This window comes from Alnus glutinosa, chromosome 2, assembly GCF_958979055.1.
Source record: "Alnus glutinosa chromosome 2, dhAlnGlut1.1, whole genome shotgun sequence".
NCBI classification, from domain to species: domain Eukaryota; kingdom Viridiplantae; phylum Streptophyta; class Magnoliopsida; order Fagales; family Betulaceae; genus Alnus; species Alnus glutinosa.
In genome coordinates, this window is record NC_084887.1 from 2,061,087 (window position 1) to 2,082,865 (window position 21,779).

At 36.7% G+C, this 21,779-nt stretch overlaps 3 protein-coding genes and 1 long non-coding RNA gene across 4 annotated transcripts; all 4 read right to left on the minus strand.

The window, feature by feature from the left end:
- Nucleotides 1–260: 260 nt before the first annotated feature.
- On the minus strand, nucleotides 261–2,694 carry LOC133861126 (uncharacterized). The gene is made up of 3 exons (XR_009898961.1): nucleotides 1,641–2,694; nucleotides 1,292–1,322; nucleotides 261–596 (listed from the first exon to the last, which is right to left on the minus strand). It is a non-coding gene; the product is annotated as an uncharacterized LOC133861126 (long non-coding RNA).
- A 4,624-nt stretch (nucleotides 2,695–7,318) lies between these two features.
- On the minus strand, nucleotides 7,319–8,997 carry LOC133860664 (7-deoxyloganetin glucosyltransferase-like). The gene is made up of 2 exons (XM_062296240.1): nucleotides 8,481–8,997; nucleotides 7,319–8,376 (listed from the first exon to the last, which is right to left on the minus strand). Exons 1-2 carry the CDS (start codon nucleotides 8,995–8,997, stop codon nucleotides 7,445–7,447), a joined length of 1,449 nt encoding a protein of 482 aa, XP_062152224.1. The 3' UTR covers nucleotides 7,319–7,444.
- Nucleotides 8,998–13,728: 4,731 nt separating this feature from the next.
- LOC133860663 (7-deoxyloganetin glucosyltransferase-like) lies at nucleotides 13,729–15,327 on the minus strand. Its single transcript, XM_062296239.1, has 2 exons — nucleotides 14,811–15,327; nucleotides 13,729–14,706 (listed from the first exon to the last, which is right to left on the minus strand). The coding sequence occupies exons 1-2, from the start codon at nucleotides 15,325–15,327 to the stop codon at nucleotides 13,775–13,777; spliced, it is 1,449 nt and encodes a 482-aa protein (XP_062152223.1). The 3' UTR covers nucleotides 13,729–13,774.
- Nucleotides 15,328–18,274: 2,947 nt separating this feature from the next.
- Nucleotides 18,275–20,066, minus strand: LOC133861768 (7-deoxyloganetin glucosyltransferase-like). Its single transcript, XM_062297571.1, has 2 exons — nucleotides 19,473–20,066; nucleotides 18,275–19,390 (listed from the first exon to the last, which is right to left on the minus strand). The coding sequence occupies exons 1-2, from the start codon at nucleotides 19,990–19,992 to the stop codon at nucleotides 18,564–18,566; spliced, it is 1,347 nt and encodes a 448-aa protein (XP_062153555.1). The 5' UTR covers nucleotides 19,993–20,066; the 3' UTR covers nucleotides 18,275–18,563.
- Nucleotides 20,067–21,779: the final 1,713 nt, after the last annotated feature.

A 21,779-nucleotide genomic window follows, 5' to 3' on the forward strand; every position in this document is an offset into this window, starting at 1 on the left:
AAGAAGAATAAATCAGAAAATTAATATAAAAAACCGTTTTAAACCGTTATGATTTCATATAACTTAATGTGGAATAAATCATATTTAATCTTTATATTAAATAATTACCGTTATGATAATTATTTAAATTCCAACCGTTACAACGAATTAAATGTGTCTGAGGGACACATATATAATTTCTTACAAGTGTTTGAATGCTGCCCAAGGGTTTGACTTGCTAATTGCTATAGTGTTCATTGGAGAAAATCAGCCAAATTTAATATGAACGTAAATGACATCATTTACCAAATCTAATAATTTCATATCAGAAAGCCATCAAGACTCTTGAAAGGGGCCTCTACCTCTTGCCTATTCCCACGTGACGTTACTACATCAGAGATAAACTCTCGCAGCGGAAGATATAATTTATCCAACAGGCTTGAATTAAATAACACATCAGAGCTTTATTGAGTGATAAACGTAATTAAAGTATTACATTTCAATTGATACAAGAATTCACTACAATCATCAACTACATTATCGAATAGTTCTAATTCCTGTAATGTTAACAAACTCCTATCCTTGAGCTTTATACACTTTCGTACCTGCAACATGGGCTATACCGCCCATATATAAATACATGGGTCAGTCAACTGCTTTCAATAATGATAAGATTACTGATTTAATTAAAAGTATGCGATACAACAATATGTAGTGCAACAATATGAGAACAATTATAAACACTTATGCCAAGGACTCAAACTCCGAAATCTCTATTCTTTCTACGGGCTTTTCACTGAGGGTCCTTTCTTAAGGCCTCAATCCTGGGTTGTCTATCCCTCTCAGAGTACCAAACCCACATACTAGGGTTGTCTATCTCTCACAGGGCCTCAAATCCCACAAAATTCCATGGATGTCTATCTCTCTCAGAGCCTCAAACCCACCAACTGGGTTGTCTATCTCTCTCAGAGCTTCAAAACCGAGGATGTGTATCTTTCCTAAATCCATGGATGTCTATCTCTCTCAGAGCCTCAAACCCACCAACTGGGTTGTCTATCTCTCTCAGAGCTTCAAAACCGAGGATGTCTATCGCTCCTAAATCTAAGAATGTCTATCCCTCAGAGCTTCAAACCCACCAACTGGGTTGTCTATCCCTCTCAGGGCTTCCTATCTGTCTCTATGCCTTAATACTAAAACATGTCATATTACAACCAATATGCTCCAAACAAGTTGCATACTATTAAATAAAACAGATATCAAAACATTATGGAAAGCTCCACTTGATCATTCTGAGTGAGTAAGGAATACTCACTATCTTTTCGTACATTCTCTCAGTTCATCACCTGCATAATTATAAATATACACATATAAAGTGTTAACATCATTTACCACAAATCCTAATTCTATTTATAAAACCTCTTTGCCTAATGTTATTATTATTATTAGTTTTAACACTTAAACCATCCTCTAATATTTTTAATAGCACAGATTATCCATTTTCCATATTATTCTACATATGATTTAAACACTATAATATACATTAATAAGTTATTTATTAAAATATTCAATTCTATATTTATCAAAGTTATAATCTAAAATACTTATTAATTGATTTCATGTAAGTATATACCATTAAGTTAATTAAAAACCCAGAAACTCACATTAAGGATTTTACTAGAAAATCTAGTGAAAACGGTGAGTTTGGTCACGGGAAGTCGCCGGAAAGGTCACCGGAAAAGTCGCCGGAAGACTCTGCCGGAGACGGGTCACCTGCGGGTCGGGTCTCCGGGTTCAGGTCATGGTTGGATCACTGCTGGGTCAGGCTCAGCGGGTCTGGACTGAAATTGGTTCGTGGGCCGACTGGGTTGGGCTTGCTTGCTGGGATGGGCTGGACTGGGCTCAGCTACTGCTTGCTGAACTGGGCTCACGGGTCACGGGTTGGGCCGGGGTTCACGGGTTCAGCTGGATCGTCTGGGTTGGGCCGAGGTTCACGGGTCTACTACGGGTCTGGTCTGAATCGCAGCTGGAATGGGCTTCTGGGTCGGTGGTCTTCACGGTTCGGGTTTCAACTGGGTTTGACGGGTTCGTGGGTTCCTGCTGGGTCACGGTTTATGGGCTACGAGTTTTGGACTTCCGGGTTGGGCTGGATGGGTTTCGGGTTCGTGGGTTACACAGGTCGCACGGGTCTCCCGATCATGGATCGCACGGGTCCTCTACCATTGGCCGGAAATCGGCCTAGCTCTACTGGTAGTTGTCGCCGGCGTTCCCTGGGTTCACTGGGAGTCACGAACGTCGCCCACCATGAGCCGCCAGAAGGTCGGACCTTCGGTCTCCCCTGGGTTCGGCGGGTTCTCTTTCACGGGTCTCCCGGAGCTCTCCCTTCAGGGCTCTCCCTCTCCTGATCTCCCATATCCCTCTCTCTCCCGATCTCTCATGTCTCGGTTTCTCTGTTCTCTCACTCTCTTTTTCTCTATCTCTCTCTCAATTCTTCCTCTCTCTTTCTCTTTCATCTCTCTGTCTCACTCACAATCTCCCCGACTACACTACTCTCTCTCCCATTCTCCTTCTCTCTGGCTCTGTTTCTCTCTCAATTTCACTCAGCTCTCTATCTCTCGCCTGCTTCTATCTCTTATTCGGGCAACAGGGAGCACAAATGAAAGAATAAAGAAAAGAATAAAATAGAAGAAGTAAAAGAAGAAAGAAGGATGCATGTTCCTGCTGTAGAAGGAAGCCAGTTATAAAGGTCTGAGTGTCGGCAATGCTTAATGGAATACAGCGGGAGGACGGCTGATTAATAAAATAATCAACTTTTAAATAAATGAATTTAAACTCTGTCGGTGGGAGAGAGTGTCGGTAAGCATTTTATTAGAAAATGCATCGAATCACCTGCAGATATTATTGCAGATTTAGGTATTTTTACACTAGGTCTTTATTAATAATAATTTCACTAAAGTGTAATTTTAAACCCGTTTTGAGTCTAGTTTGTTTCATCGGTAATATTATTATCTCAATAATATTTAAACATAATAAATTTATAAACCAATATATATTGTACAGTAATATTACACGCAGTTATTATTACACATTAATATTATTTATTAATATTATTATGCCAATCAGTCTACTGAATAATTCCGTCAGTTTAATTCATTTAGTCTTAAATTCTAGTTTATGACATTAATTGCATTACTAAAAATCTGGGGCGCTACACCTATCTTGGGATTGCTCTCGCAGAAGCACGCTTAACTGCGGAGTTCTGATAGGTTCATAACCATCACGGCTTTAAAACACGTTGTATCATAAATGATGTATTTATACATATAAGCACATTTTTATTCCCAGACGATGTGGGACGTCACAATCACCCCCTCTTTGGACCCAGCGTCCCCGCTGGCGTCCCTCATTGGGCTTGTGCACGCTCCCACCATCTCAGGCTGGGCAATGGCTCTGATACTATTTGTAAGCAAAATATATAAAATAAAATGCTATAAAATAATAAGCAGCGGAATTGTAAATACCTCCAGCCATATTTTGTTCAAGCTTGATGAAGAACGAAGAACTAAGAAATTTTTTGCAATACTAAGTATTCTGAAAAGACAAAAATTTAGAGAGTTCTTCTGGCCTGTGCCTATATGTGTGCCAATAGATGGATACACATGGCTCTTTATATAGGTAGGCTAGGGACCCTCGTTATTAATTAGATGGCTGATTATTCTTCTCCCATCAAGAAGAATAAATCAGAAAATTAATATAAAAAACCGTTTTAAACCGTTATGATTTCATATAACTTAATGTGGAATAAATTATATTTGATCTTTATATTAAATAATTACCGTTATGATAATTATTTAAAATTCAACCGTTACAATAAATTAAATAATTACTGTTATGATAATTATTTAAATTCCAACCGTTACAACGAATTAAATGTGTCTGAGGGACACATATATAATTTCTTACAAGTGTTTGAATGCTGCCCAAGGGTTTGACTTGCTAATTGCTATAGTGTTCATCGGAGAAAATCAGCCAAATTTAATATGAACGTAAATGACATCATTTACCAAATCTAATAATTTCATATCAGAAAGCCATCAAGACTCTTGAAAGGAGCCTCTACCTGTTGCCTATTCCTTGGATTCAATTGCATAATCTTTATTAGTATTCTAATAATGGTTACTGCATTTAAATTATATTATCTTTTTAAAACCATGATGGCACTACTCTTAAAAAAAAAAAAAAAAAAAAAAAAAAAAAAAAACTCGTAAAATCTTAATATTTGACATATGGGAAAGCATATCATTCTTTCAATATATCTGCTTTCTTTTGTGTAAGCACTCTTTAATATTTGAACCAAGATTTTCTTTCTCTTACCCACTCTATCAAACTAGCATAATTGGTAGCTTGTGAAAATTACATGCATTTTGGACACATGTTAGTTTAATAAACTAAATTAAAAAAAAAAAAAAATCTTTTAGAGAAAAGCATCCACTAAACTTTTAAGATACAACATCATTTACCAAAATTTAGCAAACATTCACATGGGTAAAGTGTGGATCTTACATATCTAATAGTTGATTTTTTTTTAAAAGTTTTATGGGAAAAGGACATAAGAAGAATAAATAACAGTTCTCATCAAAATATAATTAATGAGTAACTTTATAAGGAGGCCGGATTAGAAAATCCTCCTTGTGTCCTCTCAAATGTCATGTGATTTTTAAAATCACTATTGAATTTGATATGATTATTATTAAATTTTGATTCAATGATGATTATTAAAGTCACATGACATTTGAGAGAACACAAGGAGAGCTTTAGTCCTCCTTCTAGCATTACTCAATCTCACCAAGATGTTGAGGCCTTTGAAGAAGTCTAAACGTGGAATCACTAAAAGATGGAGGGAGGATTTAGCAGATAATTTTTTTTAACAGACATAGCCTTTTTTTTTTTCTTCTGAATTGGAGGAATTGAGAAATGTTATATACCACATGATTATTTTACGATTATCCCACAATGCTAACGTAGCAGTTGACTAATCCAAAAGTTGGTTGAGACTGTCATGTGAATATTGTGGAATAGTTGTGTGATAAAAATATGTTTCTAGCATTACTCAGAGGAATTTTCTCCAACTTAGTATATTAAATTGACATGTATCCAAAATGCATGTGATTCTCACGTGCTACACATGTTAGTTTAATAGGTAAGTTTGAGAAATTTCCTCATTCTCAGTTTAGAGAAAATATTTATTCAAATAGTAAAGAGTACTTAAAAAAGAAGAAGATTGAAAGAATGATATGCTTTCCCATTTGTCAAATATTAAGATTTCATGAGTTATTTCTCTTCCAAGCTCAAAATGATTTTTCTTTTAGAATAGTGCTATCATGGTCTTAAAAAATAGTATTATATGATTTAAATGCAGTGAGCATTATTAGAAGGACATAAATTTGCATGAATCCAAGGAGTAGGCACTGCAGGAAAAACGGTTTTGGCGACCATATTTTTAGCGACAACTCAAATGTTGTCATTGTTAATCGTCACTAATTTTACAAAAAAGAAATTAATATTAACGACAACACTTTGTAATTGTTAATATCTCATCCCTAATAATACCGGCACAAAAGTCTTGTCCCCGTGTGCAAATGTGGGCTAAACGGGGTCGTAGCCTCCACAAACCCTTTAAAAAAAAAAAAAGCATTTTTTAAGGGAAATTTGTTAATGAAATTTACTTTAACGACGTCGATTGGTAATTAATATGAAGTGGGAAACCAAATTAAAAGTCATATTTGATATATATATATATATATTATTTAATGAAATTTATATAGCGCTATTAGTTTAGAAGACACGCGGGAGATTTTGGCGCAAAAGCACCAAAATTCACTCTCACGATCTCAAACCGGATCAGAATCGAACGGCCAAGAGGAGAGAGGGGAAGTTCACGATCTCTGAGTCTCAGCTTCTCAGATGCTAGGGTTTAAGAGGGTTGCAGTGCAGAAGAGAGAGGGTTCCTTTTGTTCTAATTTCCAATCCTATTTCAAGGCTAAGGCCACCTGCACAAGCACAACCTCCGCGACGTCGTTCACCTTCTCCAACTCGCTCGGGTACGATCCCTCAATTCCTATTTCCTACCCCCCCCCCCCCCCCCTCTCTCTCTCTCTCTCTCTCTCTGTGTAGATTAGCCACGCAATTCTAAGATATTTTACCATGATTTATTTATTTTGGTTTTGGCGATTGGAATGCGTGAATTTAGCATTTGGTTTTGTATATATACGTGATGATGCTTGTGCCTAGGTTTGGCAAATGTTTTGATTTAATTTCTTTGATTTGGTTCTGTTGTTTGGATTTGATTCGGTGATTTTGGGCTTCATTTTGTCATTTCGTCAATAAAAGATCTGCCTAGTACATGGCATTTTATAGAGATTAAATAGAATGTACACTTATTCTAGATTGACGTCGATAAAGAGAAAAACAGTAATACTAGACAACAAGTAGAGTTGTAAAACACCCAAAACTCACAATAACTCCTTCAAGCATTTGAATTACTGGGCTTTCTGGGAAAAACAGAATTCCATCTGCACTGGGTTACTAACACCCTTCAAACCATAACCATAAGTTTGTATACAACATATAGAGTAAACAACGACTTGTAGCATAACACTTGCATCACAGTACTGTGCGCCTCATTGGGATGTATTTGATGTCTCCTTCTAATCTTAGATAACATGTTTTAGATAAGAGAGATAGAGGACCCTCTGTTATCCCCTGTTCTATAGTGTGCGAACAAAGTATAATTTAAAAATCTCCTTTCTCATGGACACAACTTCATCAAACTCGAAAGGGGTTGATTATTATCCTATTCTGGGGGCGAACCTAAGAGAGAAGACAGCAGTGAACAGTGGTGAATGAGAAATTTTGGAGATCAAAAGCACTTGAAGATTGAGAGCTAGTTTAGAGGATTGAAGAAATTCAAAGCAGGCCATCAGGCTTGCATGATTTTATATGGCTTATCACATTTTGTTAGTACAAAAAAATGGGATGTCATGTCATATTCCCGTTGATGTAGAGGCATTTCAAGAGTCTTAATGGCTTTCTGATATGGAATTATTAGATTTTGTAAATGATGTCATTTATGTTCATATTCAGTTTGCCTGGATTTTATTCATTAAAAAAAAAAAAGATAAAAAAAAAAGAAAAGAAAAAAGAAAAAGAAAAAAAGAATTGCTTTCATTTTCTCCATGAAAACTATAGTAAGTCAAACCCTTGGCAGCAATCAACTATTGTAGCAAGAAATCTTTCTATTGGTATCAGAGCATACCCAAATTTCTCAATGATGATACTTCTTTCATTATTATTTTTTTTTTTTATAAGTAATAAGTCAATCACATTAAAAGTGCGAGACGCCCCTTAGTACACTGAGAAGTATAAAAAAGAAAACCCTTTTCATCATTGTCACTTTTTTCTAAAACATCTAACCTTTTGATAAAAGCACTTCATTTACCAACTTGTCTAAGTTGATGGATGAAGACCCATGTGGACCAGTGGCCTCTTCGGCCAATTTTTTCCACTCCATGACCTTTGTCCTCATTTTATTACCCTTGTTTCCCTCCATGAACTCTGTCGCAAGCTTCTCCACTTCCCCTCTCTTGGCACCATTATCAATCTCCATGACAATGCCCCATTCATTGCAAGCATACTTGCAATTTGTTTGTTGATCCCCAAAGAATGGCCAACAAAGCATGGGCACTCCTGCACAAACACTTTCAATAATTGAATTCCACCCGCAGTGAGTTAAGAACCCTCCAATGGAGGAGTGGTTCAGCACCTCCTCTTGAGGGCACCAACTAGCTATTAGTCCTCTGCCTTTAATTTCTTCCAATAACTCAGGTGGCAAAATTGATGAATCACCAACAACTAAATCAGGTCTAATTATCCACAGAAACATGAACTTGCTATTTGCAAGTCCCCAACCAAACTCAACCAGCTGCTGTGGTGTGATGACAGTAATGCTACCAAAGTTCACATAAACCACTGAGTTAGGTGCTTTAGAGTTGAGCCAATTAAGGCACTCAGTTTCTTCTTTCCATAAACTATACCCAGTTGATTTCAAAGGGTCATTGGGTATGTGATTAAGTAGTAGTTGCTGAGGGCCAATGGCATATACATGAGGCAAGATGAGGGAAAGAGCATCCAAAACTTCTTGCTCTAACGCATCAAATGAGTGAACAACAATTCCTGCTGCTGTAGGAGCTCTCTCTACTGCTTCAATAACCATTTTGAAGACAGGGTCATTTGGATCTGTAGTACGAACATAACTTGGGAGATCCCTCAATCGGATGTTTCTCATACCAGGAATCCAGTCTAGAACTGTGTCTAGGTACCCATTTGTCAGATAACTCTCATCTGCAAAAACAAATGACTGATGTTTTTAGTTTGAAAACTTGTAATCAATTTTAATAGAGAATCCAAGATTAATTTCAGTAGGGTATTTCTCTTTTGTGTTATACCTTTAAGGGGTGTGAGGCCTTTGTCCCTGAGATGAGGAAGCTGCATAGAACCCATTAAGCTGCAAGCAGAGACCGGGAAGAGCAATACAATAGGGATTCCAAGTTCTCGAGCAGCAATGTGAGTGAATGCCAGGAAACCATCTGCGATAATGCAAGTCACTGGAAGATTTTTTGAAGTTGAAGTGTTGAGTTTGACGAGGATGTCTGAAAATGGAGCCAAGAAGTTTTCCATAATGGATTCGCCAAGAGCATCAATGTCTTGGGTAGCATTGGAATCTGATGGAGGAAGGCTGTCCGGAATGGTTTTGAATTGGAAGTCAGGCAAGTCATCTAAGGACTTGGGGCCTCTAGATTTCAGAAAACGTTGGTGGTTGAACTCAGTGTTGACAAAGGTTATGTGAAAACCTTTACCGTGGAGAAGCTTTGCAAATTTCAGCATAGACTTTATGTGGCTTTGAACTGGGCATGGAATACAAACTGCATGAGGCTTATCAGCCGCTACAATCTTCGAATCCATTTCCTTCTCTCTTTCTGTTTGCGTGTGTATCTGTTTGTGCGTGTCTGTCTTATATAATGACCCATTTTATCCATCTACCTATTCATGACAATCTTGTATGTCTATTTGCATTGAATATCCTTTATCCCCTTGACCTTTGACCGCATCATTCACTTGACATGCACGTAAAGCTGAAGCGCCTCCTTCAATTTCAAATAAATTTCGAAATTTACCAAAGGACAGCAAGCTACAGAACACCATTCTGTTCATCAAGTATCTGAGGCTGATTCATCCACTGCTGCCCTGCCTCTTATCCAAGAGCAAATTCAGCAATTGTTTGCCCTGATCAAAACAAAAAATTCTGATGTGGTCTCCTCAGTGAATCAGGTTGGAATACCTCAAAATCATCTGGTTCCAAATATGTCAGGTAACCGTTCCACATTTTCTGCTTCTTTCAATAACCATTCACAACATTCTGTTTTTTCTTCAATTTCCACTTTTCAAGTTGCTTCTCGACTTGTTAATCAACCGTGGATCATTGACACGGGTGCCACTGATCATATGGTTTGCTCTCTTTCTTTTTTTACTACTATTACTGCCACCATTTCCAAATTTGTCAAACTACCAAATGGACAGCTTGTCTCGGTTACACATGTAGGCACTGTTAGAATATCTTCTTCTTTAATTCTAACTGATGTCTTATGTGTTCCTTCTTTTTCTTTCAATCTTATTTCAGCAAGTAAACTCACAAAATTTTTCTCTTGTTGTCTCATTTTTCTTGCTGATTTTTGCTTCATCCAGAACCTGTTGACCTGGAAGATGATTGGAGTGGGTAGAGAAAATGCTGGTCTATTCCACCTCCTTAACAATTCAGAATTGCCTGTCTTTACTTTCCCTAATGTTTTAGCTCATAGCCTTTCTGTTAAACAAGTTTCTTTGGATGTATGGCATTTTCGCTTGGGACACTTGTCTAATTCTAGACTAAAATTGCTTAGTCAATATGATTCTAGCATTTCTGTTAATACCAATAATTGTTGTACATTTTGTCCATTGGCTAAGCAACATCGCTTACCTTTTCCTGTAAGTGATTCAATATCCAATAAATTTTTTGATTTGATTCATTGTGATATTTGGGGCCCTTATTCCACTGATTCACTCAATGATGTTAAATATTTTCTCACCATAGTTGATGATTTTTCTAGATTCACATGGGTGCATCTAATGGTTACTAAGTCTCAAACCCGACATTTACTTATGTCTTTTATCAATCTTATTGAAACTCAATTCAATACCAAAGTTAAAACTTTAAGAAGTGATAATGGTATTGAATTTCATATGCCTGAATTTTGTCAATCCAAGGGCATTATACATCAACTCAGCTGTGTTGAAACTCCTCAACAGAATTCTGTTATGGAGAGAAAACATCAGCATCTCCTCAATGTTGCCCGCGCATTAAGATTTCAGGCTAATCTTCCTTTGTTTTTCTGGGGTGAGTGTGTTCTCTCGGCTGCTCATATCATCAATCGTATTCCTACTCCTACTTTGTCTAATAAAACTCCTTTTGAATGCTTATTTTCTGTTCTTCCTACTTTTTCACATCTTCGTGTGATTGGTTGTCTATGTTTTGCCTCTACTCTTGCTAGAAATCGTTCTAAGTTTGATCCCCGGGCTAAGCCTTGTCTTTTCATTGGCTATCCTTATAACATCAAAGGTTACAAATTGTTTGATCTCTCTACTCATACTGTTTTTGTTTCTCGAGATGTTATATTTCATGAAACCATTTTTCCATATCATCCTGATTTTCTTTCCTCTTATCCTTTTTTTCATAACATTGTTCTTCCTGTTCCCATTTCTGATGATGAGACTATTTTTTCTTCTAATCATCCTTCTCTTTCTTCACCTTCTAATGCTGATATTTCTTTTAATTCTGATCTGTATCATGTTATTCTTGTTTCTGATCCGTCTCCTGTCCTTCCTACCATTGCGGATTCTGTTCCTTCTCTTAGAAAGTCTTCCCGGATTAAACATCCACCTAGTTATCTTCAGGATTTTCATTGTCAACTGGCCACATCTTCTCACTCTTCTCCATGTTATTTTCCAAGTTCTTCAGGTAATCCTTATGCTCTTTCCTCTGTTCTTTCTTACAATAAATTGTCTCCTTCTTATAAACAATTTGTTCTTTCGGTTTCTTCTTCCATTGAGCCTACTTTTTATCACGAAGCAGTTCAGCACTCTTGCTGGCGTGATGCTATGCAAGCTAAAATCAAGGCCCTTGAGGATAACAATACTTGAACCCTTATGCCTTTACCTCCTAACAAAACTCCTATAGGTTGCAAGTGGGTGTTTAAGATCAAACACAATTCTGATGGTTCCATTGAAAGGCATAAGGCCCGATTTGTAGCAAACGGATTTACTCAATGTGAAGGCTTGGGCTACTTTGAGACTTTCTCTCCAGTGGCAAAATTGACCACTGTTCGGTGTTTATTAGCATTGGCAGCCATTAATAATTGGCATCTTCATCAGTTAGATGTCAATAATGCCTTCTTACATGGTGATCTTGATGAAGAAGTCTTCATGAAGCCTCCTCCCGGTTTCATCTCTAAGGGGGATACTCGGGTTTGTAAATTGAACAAATCCATTTATGGCTTGAAGCAAGCCTCTCGGCAGTGGTTCTCAAAGTTCTCTTCCACCTTACTTCTTCATGGTTTTACACAATCTCAATCCGATTACTCTTTGTTTACTAAGTCCACAGGATCCTCTTTTATGGCTCTCCTTGTTTACGTGGATGACATCATTTTGGCAAGCAATGATACACAATCTATTACTGATTTTACTATGTTTCTGAATACTCATTTCAAACTCAAAGATTTTGGTCCTTTGAAGTTTTTCCTTGGCTTGGAGATTGCTCGGTCTAATGCTGGAATTTCTTTGCGCCAACGCAAGTTTGCTTTGGACATCTTAAGTGATACTGGTCACTTGGCTGCTAAGCCTTCTGTTTTTCCGATGGACTCTAATGCTAGATTTTCTACTTCGGATGGTGAGTTGCTTGATGATCCTAAGTCTTATCGCAGGTTGATTGGTAGGCTACTCTATCTCACTATTACTCGTCCTGACTTAACCTATGCTGTCAATACCTTAAGTCAGTTCATGCAGGCCCCTCAAAAGCCTCATTTAGATGCTGTATTTCGGATCCTTCGTTACATCAAAGCTGCTCCTGGTCAGGGCTTGTTTTTTCCAGCTTCTTCCCCTTGTCATTAAAGGCATTTTGTGATTCTGACTGGGCTAGTTGCTCTGACACCCGCAGATCAGTTTCCGGGTTTTGTGTTTTTCTAGGAAATTCTTTGATCTCTTGGAAATCTAAGAAACAAACTACTGTTTCTCGTTCTTCTGCTGAGGCCGAATATCGGTCTATGGCTGCTGCTTGTTGTGAGATTACTTGGTTGTTCCAGCTTCTCAAAGATTTCCAGATTTTGCATCCTCAAGCTGCTCTTTTATTCTGTGACAGCAAGGCTGCTTTGCACATTGCTGCTAATCCAGTCTATCACGAACGAACTAAACACATCGAGATCGATTGTCATGTTGTGCAAGAAAAAATCCAACATGGTTTAGTTCGGACTTTACATGTTACTTCCTCTAATCAGTTGGCTGACTTGTTTACTAAGCCTCTTGGCTCTACTGTTTTTCAGTCTTTGTTATCCAAGATGAACATTCTCAACATCCATTGTTCATCTTGAGGGGGGGTATTGAGTTACACATGTAAATCACGTGTTTGATTAGCTGTAAAACACGTGTTAGATTAGCAGATTAACCGGCTGGTTAGTTAACTTAACTAGTTAGTTTTACTTCAGTTAGTTAGTTTTTCTTTTCTGCAGAATGTATACATGTAGTTTTGTAAACTCTTAATCGATGATTGAATATAATTCCAAATTCCCAAATTCTCTTTGTTCTCATTTCTAATATAAACAACGACTTGTAGCATAACACTTGCATCACAGTACTGTGCGCCTCATTGGGATGTATTTGATGTCTCCTTCTAATCTTAGGTAACATGTTTTAGATAAGGGAGATAGAGGACCCTCTGTTATCCCCTCTTCTATAGTGTGCGAACAAAGTATAATTTAAAAATCTCCATTCTCATGGACACAACTTCATCAAACTCGAAAGGGGTTGATTATTATCCTATTCTGGGGGCGAACCTAAGAGAGAAGACAACAGTGAACAGTGGTAAATGAGAAATTTTGGAGATCAAAAGCACTTGAAGATTGAGAGCTAGTTTAAAGGATTGAAGAAATTCAAAGCAGGCCATCAGGCTTGCATGATTTTATATGGCTTATCACATTTTGTTAGTACAAAAAAATGGGATGTCATGTCATATTCCCGTTGATGTAGAGGCATTTCAAGAGTCTTAATGGCTTTCTGATATGGAATTATTAGATTTTGTAAATGATGTCATTTATGTTCATATTCAGTTTGCCTGGATTTTATTCATTAAAAAAAAAAAAAAGATAAAAAAAAAAAGAAAAGAAAAAAGAAAAAGAAGAAAAGGATTGCTTTCATTTTCTCCATGAAAACTATTGTAAGTCAAACCCTTGGCAGCAATCAACTATTGTAGCAAGAAATCTTTCTATTGGTATCAGAGCATACCCAAATTTCTCATTGATGATACTTCTTTCATTATTATTATTTTTTTTTTTATAAGTAATAAGTCAATCACATTAAAAGTGCGAGACGCCACTTAGTACACTGAGAGTATAAAAAAGAAAACCCTTTTCATCATTGTCACTTCCTTCTCAAACATCTATCCTTTTGATAAAAGCACTTCATTCACCAACTTGTCTAAGTTGATGGATGAAGACCCATGTGGACCAGTGGCCTCTTCGGCCAATTTTTTCCACTCCATGACCTTTTGCTTCATTTTCTTACCCTTGTTTCCCTCCATCAACTCTCTCACAATCTTCTCCACTTCCCCTCTCTTGGCACCATTATCAATCTCCATGCCAATGCCCCATTCATTGCAAGCATACTTGCAATTTGTTTGTTGATCCCCCCAGAATGGCCAACAAAGCATGGGCACTCCTGCACAAACACTTTCAATAATTGAATTCCACCCGCAGTGAGTTAAGAACCCTCCAATGGAGGAGTGGTTCAGCACCTCCTCTTGAGGGCACCAACTAGCTATTAGTCCTCTGCCTTTAATTTCTTCCAATAACTCAGGTGGCAAAATTGATGAATCACCAACAACTAAATCAGGTCTAATTATCCACAGAAACATGAACTTGCTATTTGCAAGTCCCCAACCAAACTCAACCAGCTGCTGTGGTGTCATGACAGTAATGCTACCAAAGTTCACATAAATCACTGAGTTAGGTGCTTTAGAGTTGAGCCAATTAAGGCACTCAGTTTCTTCTTTCCATAAACTATACCCAGTTGATTTCAAAGGGTCATTGGGTGAGTGATTAAGTAGTAGTTGCTGAGGGCCAATGGCATATACATGAGGCAAGATGGGGGAGAGAGCATCCAAAACTTCTTGCTCTAACGCATCAAATGAGTGAACAACAATTCCTGCAGCTGTAGGAGCTCTCTCTACTGCTTCAATAACCATTTTGAAGACAAGGTCATTTGGATCTGTAGTACGAACATAACTTGGGAGATCCCTCAATCGGATGTTTCTCATACCAGGAATCCAGTCTAGAACTGTGTCTAGGTACCCATTTGTCAGATAACTCTCATCTGCAAAAACAAATGATTGATGTTTTTAGTTTGAAAACTTGTAATCAATTATAATAGATAATCCAAGATTAATTTCAGTAGGGTATTTCTCTTTTGTGTTATACCTTTAAGGGGTGTGAGGCCTTTGTCCCTGAGACGAGGAAGCTGCACAGAACCCATTAAGCTGCAAGCAGAGACCGGGAAGAGCAATACAATAGGGATTCCAAGTTCTCGAGCAGCAATGTGAGTGAATGCCAGGAAACCATCTGCGATAATGCAAGTCACTGGAAGATTGTTTGAAGTTGAAGTGTTGAGTTTGACGAGGATGTCTGAAAATGGAGCCAAGAAGTTTTCCATAATGGATTCGCTAAGAGCATTAGTGTCTTGGGTAGCATTGGAATCTGATGGAGGAAGGCTGTCTGGAATGGTTTTGAATTGGAAGTCAGGCAAGTCATCTAAGGACTTGGGGCCTCTAGATTTCAGAAAACGTTGGTGGTTGAACTCAGTGTTGACAAAGGTTATGTGAAAACCTTTACCGTGGAGAAGCTTTGCAAATTTCAGCATAGACTTTATGTGGCTTTGAACTGGGCATGGAATACAAACTGCATGAGGCTTATCAGCCGCTACAATCTTGGAATCCATTTCCTTCTCTCTTTCTGTTTACGTGTGTATCTGTTTGCGTGTGTCTGTCTTATATAATGACCCATTTTATCCATCTACCTATTCATGACAATCTTGTATGTCTATTTGCATCGAATATCCTTTATCCCCTTGACCTTTGACCGCATCATTCACTTGACATGCACGTAAAGCTGAAGCGGCTCCTTCAATTTCAAATAAGGACAAAGTTTTTCTTCAAATAATGAGAATTTTATATTGCATTGAATATAAAATAGAAAAATGATTTGAAACAGTCGGTAGTTAACTACCGACTGTTCCAAAATAAACGTCAGATGCATTGAATATCCTTTATCCCCTGACCTTTGACCGCATCATTCACTTGACATGCACGTAAAGCAGAGGCGGCTCCTTCAATTCCAAATAAGGACAGTTTTTCTTCAAATAATGAGAATTTAACTCGACATGCACGTGAGACATTGCAAATGTCTATTTGTAGTACTTTTTGGAAGCGATAGCAATTTGAATAATCTAATATGCCGGCAACTAGATTTGAATAATCTAAACAAGCTGATCCTGTTCGGGCTCAACTCATTTAACAAATAATAAAGCTCGAGTTGGGTCGGTATTATAATTCAAATTATTGAATTTAGCAAAAAAAAAAAAAAAAAAAATTAAACCACAAGATTTCAAATAATGTACCCCTGCGCGTATTAAGATTTTGCAATTAAGGCAAATAATAAGGTAATTGCCAATGAGTCTATAATTTGAATTACAATTATCTATGAATTTATAATAAGTAATTAAGTATGATCAAATTGATCATTATGAATTTATGAGTCATAAATCATAATTATCATAATTTATAACTACCTACTAATAATACTAATATTATATGATCTTATGATCTAAGTATTATCATATAATAGCATATTTAACATATTAACATGATTAACAATTCGTATGATCTTAGATCTTAGATCACGTGATATAATGATTATTAAATATTTAATAATAATACTCACAACATATAATAAAGTGATTGCATATTTTATATTTACATGTCATATGGCACAATGTTATATTATTATATGATCATATAGTTGTATAATCCTATTGTATTACATGAATAATATGATTAAGTATGTGGATTGTCATTATATCATATGTAATTAATTATTGATATTATTCACTTTTATTATTTTACATACCTATAACTAATAAATTATAACCAATTAATATATACTGACTAATAACTATTGTTATTTGTTAATTAATTTTTGCTTACGTATAGTATATTATTTATTAATATAGTATATTATAAAATTATATATATATATATATATATATACACACACACACACACACACACACACACGAGTCGAGTCTTATACGAGTGGGTTCATGAGTTTTAATCGAGTCGAGTCGAGTCGAGTTTATACGAGTTTGCATCGTTTAATAATCGAGTTTGATTTCATGTTCACGAGTAGCTCATTTAATAATTGATTCGAGTACGAGTTGAGTTTATTCAAGTCGATCTCGAGTAATCTCACAAGTAACTCAGTTCGTTTACACCCCTACCAGCAATGACCGATTTCCGAACTTGCTGGGAATGCTGACAGAAATACCGCCAATCCTTAAATGAGCAAATAGGTTTGAGGAATCTTTGTAAGAGAGTTATAGCTATTTGATAACTCAACCCATGGTTTTTTTTTTTTTTTTTTTTTTTTTTTTTTTTTTTTTTTTCTATTGAAATATGGGGAACGGAAAAGGAAAAAATTAAAACAAATTAAAACAGAAAATGGGAGGGCAACCCAAACAACAACTCTGAAATAGACAGAAAACGGTGCTAAAAACAAGTAACAAAGTAATAGGCGAGAATGATACAAATAAATGATCTCGTCCATCAAGAGAACAAGAGCGCTCGCAAAGGACTGTTATACCCATGATTGGTAAATAAGATGATTATTTTTTGTAAAGACAAATTAGGGTTTAAATCTTTGAGGGCCTATAATTATTTGACGGATATGAAAGGGTTTAGTAAAGCAAATTTTCAGCCTATTTAGGATTGAACTTGTGAAATTGAACGAGATGAGCCAACAAACAGATTTAATTGGCCCAATTGAACATTGTGAATTTTTAACTTATTAATTTTTCTGGATAGTGAACGTAAATTTTAAACAAGTGGGATTTGTGATCAATCATTAATAATTTGATTAAATAAGGATGGATTTTAATATGACATTTGTTGAATTTTTGCTTGGTGGCCGAATTTGTAATTTTTTTTTTTAAAAAAAAAAAATTAAAAAGCGGATATACTAAACTGAAACGTTTTAAAGTTTATGAGTATGATTGTAAAATTGATAAGAGATCAGGAGTGGTTAATGAAATTTTTCCTTAATGTTATTTTATTTATGCACGTGTGTTTTAGTTTTTCTTTTCAACAAGGATTGAGATTTCCTAGCTATTCAATCTCTCTCACTTAAAAAAAAAAAAAAAAAAAAAAAAAAAAAAAAAAATCTCTCTCTCTCCCGTCCCTTCTTTTTTCTTCCTCTGTTTTCTTTCTCTCTCTGTTTTTGGGTTTTGTATTTTTCCGTTTCTTCTTTTTTGGCTCTATTGCACAGTTGAAAGGGGCGATTTTTAATTTACAGAGCCATTAGTTATGATTAAACTTATTTCTCATTTGTATGATCATATACCGCAGTTGTTTGTATCAAGAATTATTACTTAGTTTTGTCTTTGTTGCTTGGCAACGCAATTGCTTCTTTGGGATTACATTGTTTCAATTGTTGTGTCTTGGATGCCTCAAGGTAATATTAATATTAATTCTTTTTCTTAAAACTCAAAATTCAAGCCATCATATCACAACAGAATTCATGAGAAACTGGCAATCGAAAAACTGAAAATGCAAAAGAAGTGTTATGGGGTATGAGAAACTTGATGGATAGAGGAGAATATTATAAGATACAAATTAGAAGCAGGTGGAGTGGTTCTGTTTTATTAGGAAAAAAAATAAAAATAAAATCATTAATGCTGACATAAATAGTTGATATATATCAACGTGTTTGGTGTAAAAGATATTTAATGCTGGGTCTTGGTCTTGATCTCTACGTGCATATTAAATTTAGCTGATTTTCTCCCATGAACACCATGGCAAGTCAAACCCTTGGGCAGCAATCAAACAACTGCACCAAGAAAACTTTCTTTTGGTAACAGAGTATACCCAAATTAATCATTATTGTCACTTTCTTCTAAAACATCTATGCTTTTGATAAAAGCACTTCATTCACCAACTTGTCTAAGTTGATGGACGACGACCCATGTGGACCAGTGGCCTCTTCGGCCAATTTTTTCCACTCCATGACCTTTTGCTTCATTTTCTTACCCTTGTTTCCCTCCATCAACTCTCTCACAATCTTCTCCAATTCCCCTCTCTTGGCACCCTTATCAATCTCCATGCCAATGCCCCATTCATTGCAAGCATACTTGCAGTTTCTTGGCTGATCCCAATCAAATGGACAACAAAGCATTGGCACTCCTGCACACAAACTTTCCATAATTGAATTCCACCCGCAGTGAGTTAAGAACCCTCCAATGGAGGAGTGGTTCAGCACTTCCTCTTGAGGGCACCAACTAGCTATTAGTCCTCTTCCTTTAGTTTCTTCCACGAACTCACGTGGCAAAATCGCCGAATCACCAACAACTAAATCAGGCCTAATGATCCACAGAAACATGAAGTTGCTATTTGCAAGTCCCCAAGCAAACCCAACCAGCTGCTGTGGTGTTATGACAATAACGCTGCCAAAGTTTACATAAATCACAGAGTTTGGTGCCTTAGAGTTGAGCCAATCGAGGCACTCAGTTTCTTCTTTCCATAAACTATACCCAGTTGACTTCAGAGGGTCATTGGGTAAGTGATTGAGTAGTAGTTGCTGAGGGCCAATGGCATATACACGAGGAAACATGGGGGAGAGAGCATCCAAAGCTTCTTGTTCTAATGCGTCAAATGTGTGAACAACGATTCCTGCAGCTTTAGGATTTGTCTCTACTACTTGAATGGTCACTTTTAAGACATGGTCATTTGGATCTGTAGTACGAACAGAACTTAGTTTGGAAACTTGAAATCAATCATAACAGAGATAATCCAAGATTTCAGTAGGGTGTTATACCTTTAAGGGGTGTAAGGCCTTTTTCCGTGAAAAGAGGAGACTGCATAATATCCATTAAGCTGGAAGCTGAGATGGCGAAGAGCATTACAACAGGGATTCCAAGTTCTCGACCAGCAGTGTAAGTGAATGCCATGACAGCATCTGAGATAATGCAAGTTACTGGAAGATTGTTTGAAGTTGTAGTGTTGAGTTTGACAAGGATGTCTGAAAATGGAGCCAAGAAGTTTTTCATAACGGATTCGCAAAGAGCATTACTGTCTTGGGAAGCGTTGGAATCCGACGGAGGAAGGCTGTCTGGAATGGTTTTGAATTGGAAGTCAGGCAAACCATCTAAGGACTTGGGATCTCGAGATTTCAGAAAACGTTGGTGGTTGAACTCAGTGTTGACAAAGGTTATGTGAAAACCTTTACCGTGGAGAAGCTTTGCAAATTTTAGCATGGCCTTTATGTGGCTTTGCATTGGGTATGGAATACAAACTGCATGAGGCTTATCAGTAGCTTCAACTATCTTGGAATCCATTTCCTTCTCTCTTTCTGTCTGCTATGTGTATATGTTGTTGATATGCACTTCTTTTGTATCTCATATAAGAGATAGATATTCATGACAATTTTGGCTACTTTAGCCCCTAGACTTGGTAGCTAAAATAATTGTGTAAGCAACGTCATTGCAAACGTCTATATATTTGTAGTTTCTGAGCAGGCCGGATGCTGTCCAAAATATCATCGAAAACAAAGTTTGATAATCAATCGGTTGACTATAAGCATCCAATCTTCACTAATTAAATTCCATCCTCTTATCTTAATTTGAAAGCGACACCCTCAAATCTCCTTCCCACATAAAAAATTTATAAGATTAAAAAAAATCTCAAAAAAAAAAAAATGAGCTAAAAAATTAAAAATTTAGTCTATTAGTCCCTGTCAATAATTTTTTTTTTTGCCACTGGCCCCTATCCATAAGAACTTTTGGCTCCGTTCCTGATTTAGTCGTTTGATGATGTAGTTGATTGCACGACCAATCTTAAAAAAGAAAAGAAAAGAAAAGTTTAGGACTTTTTTTTTTTTTTTTTTTACTTATTTTGGCCCGTGAAAAAAAAAAAAGAAAAAAAAAGTGAGACAATTTGGCCCTCTTAAAGTTAAATTTATGTTTCTGTCTCTACTTGGAATAATGGTTGCCTTCCCTTTCTTATGCACTGTTTTTTCTATACGGTCTCAGTCAAGAGTCGTCCTTTAATTAAGGCAACCTTGGTCAAGCGTGGTGCCAAATTTGTGTCTTCTAGGTAGGTATGTCCTTTGTCAAGTGTCTTCCGCTAGTAGGGTACGGTCTTGGCTGGGTAGTGGCCAGCGTCGAGCCCCTTGCCTGCTAACAGGCTGCGGCTGTTATCATATGTTGTGTATAAATATATAAATTAATATAATATACACATATGGCATGTATGCATTTATCCTTCATATAGCCCCATAATTAATTAATTCTTGCAATCCAAGTAGCCGGATTCTATTCGAGCCCCGAGTCTCCTTACCTCTGCTCACACCATTTGGCATTAATTCTTGGGGTATGTGTCGAACAAAGCCACAATAAAATGGCACTTGAGGTGACGCAAGTATGGGAAGGATTTCTCACAAAATAGATAAAGAATAACAAAAAATAAAAATAGACCGCGTTGATCACGGGTCAACAATAGAGTTTTGGTAGTCTTATCAAAAAAGAAAAAAAGCTCTGTTTATCACGTAAGTTCACCGAATAAAGCTCTAAAAATTATATTTAATTATAGGAGAATTAGAGTAGATAAGTATGGTAAATGTTATATTTTGCTATAATTCACTTAATATGTTTATCATATTAAAGACTCTTATTTAATTATAGGAGAATTATGATAAATAAATATGATAATTAAATCAATTACAATCAATCTTATAAGGTAATTATCTTATAAGAAATAATTACTATGTCTTATATTCTAACAATAATCCGGTGGAGTTTTTTTTGTTTTGTCTAGTTTTAGTTTGTGGTGGCAAGAGAGTTCTCTGTGGAGGATGTCGGAGGGGCATGGTTGATCTCGGTGTGTTCGACGGCGGAGTTTCAGTGGCCTTGCGTTTCTCATGGTCGGATTTTGGTGGCTAGATCTACGTTTCTTTGTCGTCTTCTAGTGAACATGCGCCTTCTTGCCTTTTTCGCCGTCAGTCTCTGGTGCTTCTGCCGCTCTTCACGGCCGTGGGGTTTCTCGGTGGTCGGTGCGTGGGCTTCACGCGCCAGTGCTTTCTTTCTGATTTGGGCGCGCGTGGGGGCTTCAATCCGTGTGTTTTTCG